This window comes from Vulpes lagopus, chromosome 6 (genome assembly GCF_018345385.1).
Source record: "Vulpes lagopus strain Blue_001 chromosome 6, ASM1834538v1, whole genome shotgun sequence".
NCBI classification, from domain to species: Eukaryota; Metazoa; Chordata; class Mammalia; order Carnivora; family Canidae; genus Vulpes; species Vulpes lagopus.
The window spans coordinates 115,164,948-115,182,954 of NC_054829.1; the positions used below are offsets into that span (position 1 = coordinate 115,164,948).

Genomic DNA, 18,007 nt, shown 5'->3' on the forward strand with positions numbered 1-18,007 from the left:
CTATGACTATCTCTCTAACTCCATGCCCTACATGTGGCCCCTTGTGCACTAACCACTAGCCAGGCTGGCTTTGTTTCTGGCCTTCAAACAGCCCACTGTATTGACATCTCTGTTCCTCCCTGGGTTCTTTAAGGTGGTTTTTTTTTTTTTTTTTTTTTTTGTATATTTTTTTATTGGAGTTTGCTTTGCCAACATTTAGCATAACACCAGTGCTTATCCTGGGTTCTTGATCCAGGTGTTCTTCATATGGCTGTGCTCTCAATGTTTAGGGCTCAGCACAACCTGACAGCCCTGACAGAGTGAGAAAGTAGAAATCATGAGCTAGGCATTTTTAGCTCACTGTTCTGCCCTATTTTTTAAAGTAAACTTTTTGTTGAAGTGTAACATCATTACCAAAAAAAAAAAAAAAATGCAGACTTTAAATGAATCTTAATGAATCTCCCACAGTAAACACACCAATATAACTAGCAGACACATTAAGAAACAGCACCCAGAAGACTTTCCAGGTTCCTGCTCCCAAGTCACTATCCTCACAATGAGGTAATGGCAATCATGATTTATAATTTCATAAATTAGCCTTATCTGGTTTTGAAATTTATATAAACAAGTTCATGCAGCATGTACTCTTTGCCTCCAATTTCTTTCACTCAATGTTACATTTTTGTAATACAAAGTTTTATAATATACCATACTGCATTTGACCATTTACTTATAGGTGGACATTTGGACTATTTCTAGTTTGGGACAACTTCTCATCATGCTGCTAAGAAAATTCTTGTATATGGCTTCTAGTAAATATATGAACAAATTTCTACTGGGAATGTGCCTAATGGAATTGCCACATTATATAATATCCAGCCCTAGTAGGTACCACAAAACAGTTTCCCAAAGTGATTGTACCAATTTAAAAACCCAGCATCAGCATAAATGAGTTTCAGATAATCTTTGCAAATATTTGACATTATCTGCCTTTTTAATTTTAGTCATTCTGATGACTATATCATGGCATCTCATTATGCCTTGGTTTGCATTTCCCAGATGACTAATGAAGCCGACCATCACTTCGTGTTTATTGGCTATCTGGGTATCTTCTTGTAAGAAGTGCCTGTTCAAGTGTTTGCCCATTTTTCTTTTTTTTAAACAAAATGTAGTTCTTAATATACTCAGGATACAAATTCCTTTCCAGACATATGCATTAAAAATTTCTTCACCTTTGTGATTTGCTTTTTCATTCTCTTTATGGTATGTTCTTAATTTTACTGTTATCCAATGTATCATTTTCCTCTTTATGGTGTTTATTGTTTAAGAAACCCCCACCTACCCTAAGATCATAAAGGTATTCTACATTTTCTTCCAAAGGTTCGTTGTTTTTACCTGACATGTTTACATTTATAATCATTTAAACTGACTTTTCATATACAATGTGAATAAGGGGTCTAGATATTCTTTTTCCATAAGAATAGCATTTTGACCCCATACTATTATTGAAAATTCCATCCTTTCCCCACTGTATTGATGACATCTTTGTCAAATGTCTATTTGACAGTGTCTATTTTTCTTATCCTTATGTCAATACTACTGTATTAGATTAGAATGCCTTTACAGTAAGTCTTGATATCTGATAGTGTAAATCTTCCAGTTTTGATCTTTCACTCAAGGTTGGCTTGGTAATTCATATCCCTTTGGATTTTCACATCAATTTTACAATCAGTTTCCACCAAATCAAACAATCAACCAATCAAAACTTACTAGGACTTTTAATGGGATTGCATATTTTGAAATCTACTGACTTTATGCATATGGTTAATTGTGGTAAATGTTTTGTGCATTTGATCAATTGTCATTGGGTAGTGTTCTGCATATATCAGTTAGGGTACATATATTAATTATATTGATCAAATTATTTCTCTATCCTTCCCAGTTTTATCTTCTTGCTTACTCTCTCAGTAGTTGAGAAGGATGTGTTAAGTCTTCCAGTAGAATTGTGCTTGTCTATTTCTATTTTTAGTTCTTTCAGTTTTTGCTTTCACACTTGAAATATACATATCCTCTAGTGTACTGACCCTCTTCATTTCTAGTAATGTTCACTTCCTTAAAGTTTACTTGTCAAATACTAGTTACATCTGATTTCTTTCCATCTGCGTAATATATCTTTTTCATGCTTTTATTTCCAGGATTTCTGTGTCTTTATGTTTTAAAATTGTCTGTTAAGGACATGAGGCTGGTTTTTGCCTTCAATCTATTAATAATAATCTTTTAATTGAAGTCCATTTAAATCTAACATAATTATTGATCTAATTGGATTGACAGCTACCATCTTAATATTTACTTTCTATATGACCCAGTTGTTTCTTTTTTCTCACTTCTTGCCTGTTTTTTTTGCATTAAGAAAATTCTTTTATCATCCATTCTTTTCCTTTAATTAACTTGTTAGTTAAAACAATCCTTTACTATTATTTTAGATAATTTAGTTCAATTTATTTGATGATGCTACAACTTTGGAACTCTTAGATTCCTTTTGTTACCCTCCTGCCTTTCCAATTATTCTTATCATTACATAAATTGTATATACTTTTATTTATTTATTTATTTTTAATTTTTATTTATTTATGATAGTCACACACAGAGAGAGAGAGAGAGAGAGAGAGGCAGAGACACAGGCAGAGGGAGAAGCAGGCTCCATGCACCAGGAGCCCGATGTGGGATTCGATCCCGGTCTCCAGGATCGCGCCCTGGGCCAAAGACAGGCGCCAAACCGCTGCGCCACCCAGGGATCCCAAATTGTATATATTTTTAAATCCATAAGACATTACTATAATTTTTAGAACCATCAACATTTATATTTATTCACTCATATATTTACCTTCTGTTACTATTTATTCTATCCTGCATTTCCATGTTTCCATCAGAATTCATTTACTTTCTCCCAGAAGAGCTACCTTTACTTTAGTTTTTCTTTGGTATAGGACTCTTGGGTTTTGTTTATCTGAATACAATTATTTGTCTTTAATTTTTTGACAAAACTACTTATTAAGCAAATCAAATTTGGAAGGTCTGAAATTTGTTCTAAGGGAAAAGTATCAAATCCTTTATATATGCATTCAATTTTACTGTAATAAAGAAATATATATATACTTTTAAGATTTAGAGCTATTTTCTCACATTTTCCATAAAAGAAAAACCAAATTTAAAAATAAACAGTAACAAAATTACAAGAGAAAGTGTCAATTCCAAAAAATCTTACACAATTTGGATGATTTTTCATCAAGTGGTAGAACTCAAGTCATCATTAGAAGAAAGTTTTATTTTAAAGGTATCATGTTAAGCTTCAATTAGGCATGTCCAAGATCAAGTCATGTTGTCTAAATAATAACTTACTGCCATTATCTTTTCAAGCTTGCGTCTGCCCATTCTCTCCCCTGTCCTTTTAATACTAAAACAACCAAACATCTCAAACTCATCCCTTCCCTCTTTAGTATAATTCAATTTATTAGATTTTTTAAATTTAACGAAGTGCTTATATATGCTGATAATGCTAAATGTCCATGTTTATATAGAGACATAATGTAATCTCCTAGCCTTTTAGAGAAAGTAGTAAAAGCCAAGGATTTTAAGCACAAGGATGAACACTCTCTAGCTTCCAGCAGGGCAAAGAGAAAAATTGTCTTCTTTCCCACATGGTGGGAAATAACACCAATAATAACATGGTGATGTGTTATTTCCACACCACTAGATTCACATTTTTGAGACAAAAAGGGATAACAAGTAACTTGGATCAGAAAAGGATAGAGATATTTTCCCATTGTATTTTGCTCAAGATATTCTTCCATAAAATAAGTAGAGAATCATATTATAAAGATAAGAAAAAAATAAAGAGGGATCCCTGGGTGGCGCAGCGGTTTGGCGCCTGCCTTTGGCCCAGGGCGCGATCCTGGAGACCCGGGATCAAGTCCCACGTCGGGCTCCCGGTGCATGGGGCCTGCTTCTCCCTCTGCCTATGTCTCTGCCTCTCTCTCTCTGTGTGTGTGACTATCATAAATAAATAAAAATTTAAAAAAAGAAAAAATAAAGAAACCTCATTAGAACAAAGCAATGAACACAAAAGGAAAAAAGAGGAGATGGCAAATTGCTCCGAGAAAATCTAAAATGTTAAGAAATAAAAGGGAGGTCGGAATCTAGTAGTATTCTGTTAACACATATATATCTTCCTGTTTCCTATTCAACCTTTCTCCTTCTTCAACATCATCACCATTTTCATCTCTTTCTCCTTTATCCTCATCCTCTTCATTATCGGTATGTTCCAAGTCTTAGTTACCAGCATGAACATCAGCTTCTTCTCCTTCCCCTTTTCTGTCATCCATGTAAGAAGCTAAACTGTCCTTTAATAGATCTGACCACATAGCATCTTGATGAAGTCTCCTAAGTCACCCACTCCTGTATCCAAATCATCGGTTGAACCAGGTGACAAGGGTTGGAGGCTTTTCGTGGCATCTCTTCAAGAAATCTTTATTTTGTATCTGACATAAACATTTTATCAAGTCTTTCCTAGATTCCTATTTGATCTCAGTCAACACTGAAATTGGGTTCCCACTTTTATTGAGATGAATGTATTTTAAAGTAAAGATTTTCAGCAAAATAAAACCTATTTTATAATATGATTCAATATTTTCAAATTCTGTCACTTCAGTTTTGAGAAAATAGTTCAGCATCTCTTCCTTCTTATCCCTAAGCAGGGTAGTCATTTGCACATGGTTGACAAACATTACCCCAAAATTTGGGATTTGGGAGATCAGTTATGACCTCTTTTGAGTGGTCTGCAAACTTTGTTAGACTATTGTTCTACTTTGAAAACATCCTCACTGGCTTGTTTGTAAAATCTATTTCAATTTACATATCTATGTATGTAAATGCCTCTTTCTGTTCTTTCCCTCTCTTCAGAGAATCCAGAGTGGCAAATTTTTCCTCTGGCTGGGATCTGGAAGTGGTCTTGCATTGCTCATTTGAAGAGAAGATGAAGACTTAAGGTTAGGTCTAATGCTAGGAGAGAAATCCCAAGAACCAGTCACACAGGGACCTGTTCACATGTGAAGATGCTCAGAGAACTAGGCCTTCACTATTTAGTATTTTTGCTGGGTATAGAATTCTAGATTAGCAATTATTTTCTATCACCTTAAAGCTATTATTCAGTTGTTGACTGTCTTACCACCTTTTTATTGTTGCTGTTTCAAAAGTAAGGTCTCTCTCTCTCTCTCTCTCTCTCTCTTTCTGGCTGCTTTTAAGATTGCTTTAGTTTTCAACAGTTTTATGAAGATATATCTAGGTAGCCTGTTTTTTAATTTTGCTTTTTTTCAGATGCTGCATGAGGCTCAGAACTCAAGAAATTTGTCATTATCAGATTCGCTTACATCTCATATTCTTCCTCTTGCCCTTCAAATCCTAAAAAGTCATAACATTACAGATACATTAGATATTTTCACTGTCTCATGTATCTATTTTTAGTCCCTGTGCTGCATTTTCAATATTTGCTATTGACTTCCTCTTCATTAAACCTATCTTTGCTCTGTCCTATCTAATATCTATTCAAATACTGAATTCTCAGCTTCAGTTATTATATTTTTTCTATTCTAGAATGTACATTTGACATTTATACATCTCAATTTTTATGGTAAAAAAAATTTTCACCTGGTTATTTCACGTTTCTTTTCTTCATTTTCTAGAGCATATCAATCATGATCATTTTAAATCTAATTTAAATTAATTTAAATTTAATTGCTAATTCTAATCAATATCTGAAATATTATTTATCCTCTGTTAGTTTCCATTGTCCAGCTTTTCTCTCAGATTTAGTCAAATAGTGCTATCTCTTAGCATCAAGTCATTTTTTAAAAGATTTAATTTTTTTTTTATTTTAGACAGAAAGAGAGAGCAGGGGGAGGGGCAGAGGCAGAATGAGAGAGAATCTCAATCTAATCTGGGGCTTAATTTCACAACCCTGAGATCATGATCTGAGCTATAACCAAGAGTCAGATGCTCAACTGACTGGGCCACTCAGGTGCTCCTTTTAGCATCGAGTCATTTTTAATTAAATTCTGGACATTGTATATTAAGAAACTTTAGAAAATCCAGGTATTGTGTTTCTCCACAGTAGGTTTACCCTGACTTTTGCCAGGCAGAGTAGAAAGTGTTCATCACCAACTAATTAGAGAGTGAGCTGGGTTGTGGCAGGCTTCAGCCAGTCTCAATCGAAGATATTCCTACAGCATAGCACTGTAGTGCTTCCAACTAAATAGCAGTACACACTGAGGGCCCCTTCTCAGCAGCATGAGACTGCAAAACACTCCACTTTTTGAAAATGTGTGGCTGAACTTAAACATTCTGCCACATAGTTTCATAATGCTGCCAATGTCTTGAGGAGGAATCGGGAATGTTTTCAGTTCTTCTGGATCTCCAAAGTTGTTACTCCAACCTCACAAGCCTGCCAAAAGCTCTACCTATTCCTCTATGCTCAAACAACATGGGCTGAGCTCAGATTTTTAGACTCTTGTCTAAAATCCAGGATCAGCAAAAGTCTGACCAATTTCCAAGTGTAAAGAGACTGCAGGTTGTCATTTCACCTCTCCAAGTTTTCTCTCTGGAACCCCAGACATTCTAGTACTCCTTGCTATAACAGCTCTGACATTATACGAATCATTTTTATATTCAATCTGTCTTTGTAGATCTCAGCAGGAATATCGATATGTCCAAATTCTTATCTGACATAATTTTTTTTAGTATTTTATTTATTTATTAATGAGAGAGACAGAGAGAGAGAGAGAGAGGCAGAGACATAGGGAAAGGGAAAAGCAGGTGCCTTGCAGGGAGCCTGATGTGGGATTCGATCCTGGAACTCTGGGATCATGCCCTGAGCCAAAGACACACTCAACTGCTGAGCCACCCAGGAGTCCCTGACATAAATTTTCTTGCCCTATTTTGTTTTCTTTATATCCACATCACTACTTCTCATTGTATTACTTATAAAGGGTGTTTTACGTCTAACTTTCCCTACTAAAACATAAGTCCCAAGAAAACGAGGGCTTTCTGTACCTTCAGGATAAAATCAGACTGAATATTGATTTTATTCAATATCCTAACCATCGTATCCTTCCTTGTTCTACCATACTTCACTTACCATGCCTATTTTTGTTATATAGAAACAATGCCTATTTTTTCCTCTGTAAAGATTCCCAATGGCTTCATTGTTTTGCAGTATCAGAAAAGAGCAAAACCAATTCTACATGTACATATTCTTAATCAAAAACTCTTACTCCCTCACTCTATTTCCTTACTTTCCCCTCTCAAAGAGAGAGAAATTCAAGATATACTTATTTTGGTTTCTTTCCTCCATGGTTCCTTCCTTTCATTGGGCTGTTGAGACCCTGACTTTCATTTCTCTCTATGCTCAACTCTCTGCTGTAGGAAGCAGACCTACCCTCAGGCTCAGATATGCCCTCTACAGCAGACTGCAGACCTGTCTGTTGCTGTCCAGGCGTTCTGGTATCCTCCATTCCAATTTTGCCTCAAATAGAGCCTGTGAGTCAGGCCACAGTTCTCATCACAGTTGGCAGGCAAATATATTCAGAACCTACTCTTCAGGCCCAAATCTTGCCAGTGCAAAGATCAAGATTTAAGAAGAGGAGTATAAAGTCCCCACCACTCTAACAGAGGGTTCCAGTTACCTTCTCCAATACAGCTTTTCTGGAGCCATGAACTTAATTAAGAGAGTTATGCTCACTAATGAGGTAGATATTTTCATCTTCAATTGGCTCCTATCTATTCTTCCTTGGTTAGAAACAAAGAGAGATACAGAAAAGGGTTTTTAATTAGGAAATATCACCAGTATGTAAGGTTTGGGGGTTGGGAAAAAAGTTCTCAAAAATAAACCATATTTAAAGCTCAATCACAGAGGGAACCCCAGTTCACCTGGTATGTACATTGATTTTGAAATAATAATTTACTATAACTGCAAGAGATTAACAATTCTTACAAACACCTACAAATCTTGTAATCATATTTCTCTAGCTATGTTTTTGAAAGCATGTTATTTACACAGAGGTACAAAATCTTTTCTGCAGACAAAAATAAATAAAACTATGGTTATTTGATATTTTGCATTTTGTGATATGCAGCTACCTAGTAGAATGTAATGACCAACAGCCCTGGTAATTCTACTAGCCTCAGACATGAAAGATGTTTTCCTAATCAATCTTCAAGGCAATAGATTTAGAAAAGTAAACAAATGTAAAAACTCCTTAAGTGCCAGTAAGTCACAATCATACAAGTAAAGCTGACTCCTCTCATCATACTTTATGTACCCTACAATGTGTTAATTCTGGCACCCTTCCAAGACCACAAGCTCCTTAAGGGTAAGAGCATGGGCTTTTTAAAAAAACAAAGCTAAGCCCTGTTTTGTTGTCTTTCTAACACATAGAGATTACTTTTCTATCAAGTTGTAGAAACTTTTCTTCTAAGGTTTAATAGCAAGAAATCAAACTGTAACTAAGTAAAAGAGATTTTATTTTTTCCTATAAAAACATCACCCCGAATTTAAATATTTCACTTGACTCTCCAGGCTCTACCTAGTTCTTTGGGATTCTGTATGTGAGTTTTTAACTAGCTAACAGCAAGAACGTTTTGTCCACAGAGGACCATCCACTATTACTGAACCATAGAATGGTATTCTGGCTCAACCTGCATCAGATCACACCACTAAATACCCAACTATACCCTGAACTGTTCAAAGACTGAGAGGCAAACATGGACCCAGCATGAGTAGGAGAGAGAGGGGGATCGGATTGAGACCTCTGTGATGTAAATTTTAGGAATGAATGACTCCACTGGAAATGTCAAGATGATACCAAGTTCTGAGAACTTACCAGGCTAGTTTCTAGACAAAAACTTCCCACAGGTGATGCCAAAGGATGCAAAAGGATGCTTTGGAAAAGGAAGGGAAGACCCACTGCAAACAGAGCAAGAGCAGTTTGGAGGATTCAAGCACACACTGGATTCACCAGTGGCTAGTTTAGAATACCTGAGTAATAGGCTGGGAGAGGAAAAAGTATAATCTGTGTAGTATTGTATATGTGTCAAAATTTAAAGGAATGCATGTACAGGAAGCATAAAGACCTAGAGTCTAGAGAGGAGGTATTTGAACTGTGGCTTGAAATACTGAAGAAAGTATTATAGAAAAAGAAGCTCTTGGAGATTTATTTTTTTTAAAGATTTTATTTATTCATGAGAGACAGAGAAGGCAGACGGAGAAGCAGGCTCTATACAAGGAGCCTGACATGGGACTCAATCCCAGGTCTCCACAATCAGTCCCTGGGCTGAAGGCAGCGCTAAACCACTGAGCCACCTGGGCTGCCCGCTCTTAGAGATTTAAAAACAAAGGATGATTGAGAGTTTTAGCCACACATGAATGGAATTTGGTCTTAGAACAAGTCTGAGCGGGTATAGACTAGAACGAAATTCTCAAGCTCCAAACCACCTGGAAGAAAGTACACAAAAAGACTGTTCTACAGAATAGAATACAACACAGACAATTGGGCTCATTCCACTACATTATCCATGGGAAGCATTTATAATCAGACACTGGTTTATAGCCTCAAGCTCTGATTGGCCTCAGGTCCAAGAAATAAAGAGATCTTCTGCTAAAGCACTTAATTCTAAAAGAAAAACAAAAATCTGAGGTTATCAACAAGTCTTAAGGACAGATGAGACTGACTCTCTTCAGACCTGAATCTCAAATCCTGGTGGCCAACACAAAAAGAGGCTGAGGTGCTGGTAAATTCTCTGAAGCCGTGGGCATCAATAAATTTCCAAGCTATTCCAAGAAGGTTGTAGCAAATGGTATTAATGCTCCCCACTGATCCCATTAGATCCCTTTATATCCTATCCCAAACTGACAGGGACTCACACACACCAGTGGGCTCCTGGTCCCTCCAAGTTCTTTGGTGTGAAATGGCCACCCACAGGGTTCACAGGTCCTGGCCCTGTCCACTAGAACTATTGGCACCATAAGCAAAGTGCAAATACACACTGAGAAAGAGCTATGCTACAATATCCTAAGGATCTGATTCGTGTTCCATAACCATACACAGACTAGGTTAACTATTGACTTGAGAAGAACAACCTAATGGGAGCTGCACATGGTTAACTTTGTAGCTATGGGCCATATTAGAAATGACTTCAATAACCAGTCTCAAAGTACCCACCAGAGAGGTGAAGCTTCCTATTTCCCTTTAAGAGGATTCAAAGGGCTCCATGAGATGAAGACTGCAGGAGGACCAGTCATCCTCCTTCCCCTCTACTCCTTCTGAATCTGCAACTCCACAGCTAAATAACAAAATTAGACTTTACTAGTATAACTCAAGGCTGGGAAGGAGCTCATTCAGTTAACTTCATAAATTATAGGATTAAAGCTAGTAGGCAGCAAACCTTTGGAATTCAAAAGGTGTTGACTGTTTTTAAATGTCCCCCCCCCATAAAGGTGAACCACTGAGAGAGGTGTTCCCCTGCCCTGCCCCACCCAGCAGCACAGCAAAAACTGGCTGACAATCCAAAATGAAAACCCGATTAGGAGGAAGACCTAGAGGAAGGAGTAGAAGGACGCATGAACTAAGGGGTTAAAAGAATCAAAGGTCTTAGGTGAAAAAAAGCAGGTTCATCAAGGGGAGACTCTTCTTTAATACTCTTCGGGGTTGCATAAAAAGTACAAATATTACTTATTCAAAACCCAGATATTAAATAAGAAGTAAAAATAAAATAAGAGCATAGCAATCACTAAGTGAATGGAACATCCCCTGAACCTACAATGCATAAAATCAATAGTTCTTTGGGCAGCAAAGTGAAAGGATGGGGAAACCAGTGTGTGAAAACAGGTACCAATATAAAGACATTACAGATCCATGAGAACAGGTCATGTAAAACTAGATAATCTGCTGCTACACTGTCAACTACAGAACAGTTCAGAAACAGCCTACTTAAGTTTCTGATATGCAAGTGTCTCCTTCAAAATAGAAATTATGATCATTATCTATTTCACAATATTCATAACCAGCTGTGCAAAACAGTAACCCATCACACTAAAATTTTCAGAACAAGTATCAAAAGCCCTTAACAACCTCCTAAATAGTTGATATTTGTATATTTGTGACTTATTTCGGTTATCTTTTTGTCACATAGATGTTTGATTTCTGAAAATTGCATGGTTAAAAAAATTAACTGCTGAGAAAATTAAGACCTTATAGAAAACTAATGAAAGCCATTGAAAATATGTTTACATTCATAAAAATAAACAAAACAGTACATTAAATTAGGCAAATCAGGAACATTTTCCATCTTCCACTTCTGGTGAGGACAATATTAGGAATTTCCATTTTCTATCATCCACACTGTTGAAACCTTTCAAGAATCTTCCTCAAGCACTGTTCCCCACCACCAGCAGTTTCAGTAATATTTTGTTTGCAGATAATAGACTATAATGGCCTTATGTGTCCAGTTGGCTAGGCTATAGTAACCAGTTATTTATCAAATAGCACTCTTAGTGTAGCTGTGAAGGTATTCCACAGATGTGGGTTTTTGTTTTTGTTTTTTTCACAGATGTGGTTAATACCTACAATCAGTTGACTGTAAGTAGATTACTGCCAATACTGCAGATGGCCAGCCCTCAGCCAATTAGTCAAAGGCCTTAATTGGACCTGAAGCTGGCCAGAGATGTTCTGCCTCAAGACTGCAATGTCAACTCTTATCTGAGTTTCCAGCCTGTAAGACTGCTAACTTGATCCCAACTTGCCACCCTAACAATCACATGAGCCAACTCTTTGAAAAAAAAAAAAAAAAATATATATATATATATATATATATATATATATTTTTTACCTCCATCGTACTGGTTCTGTTGCTCTTCAGACTCGAACTAATAAATACACATTCAGAGACTTATGTAACTCTCTACCCCTTTATGTTACACCTTTCTGATTTACTGATCCTCCATATCTCAGCCTCATCTACACTGAGCTCAGCTCCCACTCCACTCATGGAACCTACCAAATACAATTCTTGGAACTGAGGTTTTTTTTCCAAGTTTTTGCTTCAATAATCTCTGTATCTTTACTTCTCTATTTCTATCCCTCAGGCCCTTCTTTTTTAATGATTAGAAAAGACAGTAACAAATATAATTGGCCTAAACTAGGATGAAAATTCTTATACAAATGTACATTTGCATGTACAGATCCCTGCATTAGGGAAATTTCAGACTGCAAAAGACTGTTAACAGAGTCACAGTTCTTGAACTATATGTAAGGTACATTTTAAAGTGGTATTTTCATTCCAATAAAGAGCACAGAACTGTTTCTTTACAATCAGAGCTGCAGTGGTGAAATAAAAGTCAAAGGGAAAGTGTAATTTCCATTTACAGGAATCAAATTCTTAATCCAGTACCAGAACATGCTTCTTTAAAAATCCAAACATCCTAATGCATGAAAAACTCCTTTTTCAATGATCAACTATAAACTTCAGAGTTCTAGAATTGTCTAATAAGATATTTCAACAGTATTTTTTTTTAATGCTAAACTTTCAAGTTACTCAGATCCCCTAAAACTGAAACATTCCAGTGTGTAAATAGCCAACTGGAATCAATACCTATTAACTTAGCCTTGTAAATGCACTAAACAGTATAAAGAGACACATTAAATATTTAAAATAACAATGGCATCCTCACCTCCCACATCAACCTGTAATCCATATTTTCATCCAAGTCTTCTGGCATTCTCTTCTCTCCAGCAAACGGTCCAAATTTTTCACCCTGTGTAGTGATGATTACATTTAAAAGGGGTCAGTGTAATAATCAAGTTACTAAAACAAACTTATTTCTTTTCTGGAAAATTTTTTTTTCTCCAAACCTTCATGTCCAATGAGTGAGACACATTTAAAGTATTAACTAATTTACACAACACAAAATATTTACATATTTAAAATCCAATTTAATCTGTTTTCGGTTTAAGAGCCCAAGTCCACAATACAGGAGCCAACATAAAAGGGTTAAATTGCTTAACATTCAAATTCTGACAAGGCCTCTGGCAAGTGGTCTTAATGTGACAAGCATTGAGTTTTGCCTGACTTGAGAGACAAGCCCACCAGGCAGAAAATCACCTGGTTTCCATAAAAATCATAAATTCATCCCAATTATGAACAAGAAAGAAAGTAGGCCTGCCATTCTTAGAGGAAGACTGTTCATAAATAAAGTTTAAATTCCCCTGCCAATCTTTCAAACAGCAGAGGCAGCACACTGTAAACCAGAGCCTCTCACAGTATATGCCATAGAGCCCACCTGGCATGAGAATCAACAACCACACTTGTTTCAAATTCACAATTCTGGGCTTCTTAAAATCAGAATTTCTGGGAATAGGGTGCGGGGAGCTGTGTTTTGACAAGTTCACAGGTGAGAAGCACTGGTGGCTGGCCCTCCGCAGTTGTGAGGAAGGCTCCAGGGTAAGAGACGTTGTTTTCTCAACTAAGGCAACCAGAGCAGAGATTGGACAGACAGGCAATGGGGTCAAGCTCGTCCAGCCAGACCATCATAAAACGTATGCAGAGAGGACACTGGGCCATTGATGCCTTTGTAAGAGTCCTCCAAGCCTGCCTGTGCCTAGTCTTCAGGAGACCCCTTCCCTTCCTAAGAGGAAGAAAATGCCAACTAAAATTGCCAGAGGAACTTTGATAACATTGCTGGAGGCAAAAACAACCACCAACCAATGCCACATTTTGAGGAATATAAGTTACTTAGTGAACAGCAGAAAACCCAACTCCTGAAAAATAGTAAAATGTTAAAGCTTAAAGGGATTAGAGCTAACTAACCCAGCCCCTCATTTTACAAATAAAAAGATTCAGAAAAGCTACAAATAATGGCAGCACCCAAAAGACCTATTCTTTAATGTTAATTTAGGAACAAAAAATAGCTACAGAGATTCCTCAAATCCAGATCATAATCTGAAATAACCCAAGCACAAGCATAAGACTGCTATTTATAGTAACAGAGTTACTATGAATATGCAAGCAAATTTCAGACACTGGAAGCCAGCTTTGCCTCTTCCCTCCTTCCATGCCTCACTAGCCACTTCATGCTAAAACTAGGCTCTGAGCATCACTTCTCAGGCAGATACGACGGCCCCAGAGATGGCTTTACTTTAAAAAGTAATCATTTTTCACCTCAACATGGGACCTCACCATTATTTAATGGTAGTTAAGAAAAGCTATACAAGCAATTTAAGAAGTGGGGCACCTGGAGGGGCTCAGTCCTTTAAGGGTCTGACACTCCGCTTCCGCTGAGGTCAAGATCTCAGGGTCATGAGATGGAGCCCTGCTTCAGGCTAGGCACTCAGGGTGGGGGCAGGTACTCAGCTTGAGATTCTTTACCCCTCCCTCTGCCCCTATCCCCCTCTGCTCCCCGCTCTGCTCTGCCCCTCTCTGGTCCCCCCAAATAAATAAATAAAGTCTTTAAAAAAATGAAAGAAGAAGGGGTGTAATTAATATATATTGAACCACTATGTGCCACATTACAAATGTTAGAATTCTTAATATGTGAGAATTTCCCCATCTAACAGCAAAAACACTGAGAATCAAACAGTTTAAGTAAGTTGCTGGATTAAAGTCAACCACCTAGGGATGCCTGGGTGGCTCAGCGGTTGAGGCATCAACCGAAGGCATCTGCCTTCGGCTCAGGGTGTGATCCCACGGTCCCGGGATCGAGTTCCATATCAGGCTCCCTGCATGGAGCCTGCTTCTCCCTCTGCCTATGTCTCTGCCTGCCTCTCTCTCTCTGTCTCTCATAAATAAATAAATAAAATATTTTAAAAATAATAAAAAATAAAGTCAACCACCTAGCAAAGATCACAGAAGGGCTTAGGAACCAGTGGGTTAATTGCTCAGGCACCATCTGCTTCACCATGCCAGCACTCAAAACCCTCACAATAACCATGTGACCCAGTGCCCAGGCAGCTCACCCTCCTCTTCTCACTTTCCATTAACTACAACATTTAGTAACTCTGTTGGCCATGCCTTGCTCATAGTAGTCCCTCCATATGTGGGCTGTTGAACTGCCGGAAGAAACTGACAGGCTACTGTGAAAGCCAGACTGGATGACAGACCAGAAAATAAGGTGTGTTTTTGGTAACAAAACTGAGGATTTGGTATTAATGCATGAAGTTCACCTTTCCACTCCACCTATCCACATATTTAGCATTTATCAACCACTGCAGAATGTAATAATCTAAGTTACACACTTTCCAATGCAACAGATCTACCCATGCCAGTCAGGTTGTCTCTGCAGTTCAAATTGGGAGGGGGAAAAAAAAAGGAATCAATCAATTCAGCAGTGTTCAAAGGACTGAAGAGGAAGGATGGAGACCCAAATAAATGCATTGGAATCAGTTTAAAAGACTGCTTGGGGGACTCCTGGGTGGCACAGCAGTTGAGCATCTGCCTTTGGCTCAGGGTGTGATCCCGGAGTCCCGGGATCAAGTCCCACACTGGGCTTCCTGCATGGCGCCTGCTTCTCCCTCTGCCTGTGTCTCTGCCTCTCTCTCTGTGACTCTCGTGAATATATAAATAAAATATTTAAAAAAAAGACTGCTTGGTTGCATGTCTAGCAAGATTATTTAAAAGACTTGCAGCTTTGAAAATTTATAAGAATCAGGACTCTGATTTTAAAGCCTCACTGTTAATAGTGAATGAGCACTCTATCATAAACTCAAAATACCAAACTATAATAATATAGCTTTCAATTTTTTTCTCCACCCCATACTAAGAAATAAATTTTATATCTCAGCTTGGTATATTCACACATACACATAGAAACACACACATAAAACTAAAATACAAATGTCTTTAAACAACGCTACCCTTACTCTGTACAACATGCTCCTATATTTTATGCTCTATTTCACTTCACTTTTTAAAAAAATACTAGTTCTGACCCAATAAGTTAATTTCATAACTCATTAATGGCTTGACATCCAATTTGAAAAACACTGACATTAAAAACAAACATATAGGAGGCCAATTTATAAGTATGCCAGTGAGTATATTAGCATGATCTGATCAAATACACTTGAGTTTCTGTAGCTGCAAGATTATGGAAACATAAATAGCCAACTCTTAATTATCCTTAGCACTTACAGTATGAAACACTGCAGATAATTAAAATAATTTATATTTGACTATAGATGAAGATTTTGTAGTTACTGGGCCCAATCTCACTGTGAAGCTTTCCCCTGAGGATCCTAGCACCTGCTACCCCCATTTCTCTAACTCCTTGTTTGTCCTTGTTTCTACTACACAAACAGCACTTTCTTATCATTGTGATTTTACTGCATATTCTGCTTTATTCATTAGCCATTCCCACAGGAATTCTAAACTAAGAGTAAGTCTCTTCTACCTCAGTGGGCTTCAAAACTGCTTGGGTAACACACCTATGAAAGGAAGATTTGGGGTACACACCCCACATAGATGTGATGACTTTTTTAGCTGAACCATATGAAACTGCCAAGATTTTATCATTTTCAACTATAAAATGAACATTTTTCATATGATTCATTACAATATAAATTATATATACATATACATTACCATAATCAACATAAGCGGAGGTTCACAATGACAGGAAGAAAACCACTTTTTCAAACTGTCTTCTTGAAAATTTCAAAATTTTTTGGCTGACTTCTTGTCATCATTGGTTTTACCCTCTGTGATTAAGATGCTGAAGATCTACTAGCAGCAGGAAAACTGTCAACCGTACTATTTTCTTGCTGTTCCTGTGTGCCTCCATTATTGATGTTTTCTTCATTGCAAGAATTTTCCTAGAATTCTTCCCATCAAGCTATCTAAGGGGTCACTATCTCAAATGCTTACAAGGTCAGGCAGGAAAGCAGCACAACATCTGACATCCAACAGCAAACATGTAAAGGACCTATTAGGCAGTGACTCAGAAGCTGGAAGGGCATGCCCACTTAAGCTTTTCCAGGACAACTGAATGTTGCTATATCACAATGGAAATCTCACGTTGCTAGATATCTGCAAGTGGTTTTAGAGACTCTGACAACTCAAACGTGTGTATGAAATCACTACTTTTCCATGCTGGCAATGAACTCCAAGTTTTCAAAACTCTGCAGGTCAAATAAAATGTGAGTTCAAGACAATTCAAAACGAACTGTGTAGACAGTGTACTGTTCAGGCAAACTCACCTCTCAGACTGGCCCACTGCCCAGCCTACAACGGTGCTTCTCTGCTGTTTCTAAACAGAGCAAATAATTAATCTATTCAGTTTGCCACCCACTGGACTAGATGGTAACTTTTTTTTTTTTAAGATTTTATTTATTTATTTGAGAGAGAGGGGGGAGAGAGAGAGCACAAACAGGATAGGGAGGGGCAAAGGAAGAGGGAGAAGCAGACTCCCCACTGAGCAGAGAGTTGGACTAGCAGTTTGATCCCAGGACCCTGGGATCATGGCCTGAGCTGAAGGCAGACCTTTACTGACTCAGCCACTAAGGCACTGGACATTAACTTTTAATAAACAAAAAAGTATGCTTATAAACATGGGCCATTTTCTCTCATTTTGCTTAATATTAGTAAGAAGTTGAAAGCAAGATTTACTGCAGATATCTTCCTTAGAACAGTGGAAAGAACACTAGCTGAGGCTTCAAGAGACCTGGATCCTAATCCCTGCTCTGCATTGATTAGCTGGAACACATTTGGATGTCACAAACTTCTGAGCTTTAGTTTCCTCATCTATAAAACTTAGGAATTTGGAGTAGCTGATTTCTAAGATTCCTTCCAGCTCTTAAATTCTATTAGAAAGAGCTTCCAGGGGCCAAATTTAGAACAATTTGAGAATCAAAGAAAATAAAAGAGTTACTGATTGAAACACATTAGCACATAAACACATTAATTCTTAATGATTGTCCGAGAAAGAGAA

General features: G+C 37.4%; 1 protein-coding gene across 2 annotated transcripts in view; it reads right to left on the reverse strand.

The window, feature by feature from the left end:
* The window catches only part of PRDM5 (PR/SET domain 5), a 202,698-nt gene that overhangs the window by 168,292 nt on the left and 16,399 nt on the right, over positions 1–18,007 (reverse strand). For both annotated transcript variants that reach the window (XM_041758534.1, XM_041758535.1), the window contains exon 2: positions 12,758–12,841. In XM_041758534.1, coding sequence (XP_041614468.1) covers positions 12,758–12,841 — 84 coding nt within the window. The remainder of the gene's footprint in view (positions 1–12,757; positions 12,842–18,007) is intronic.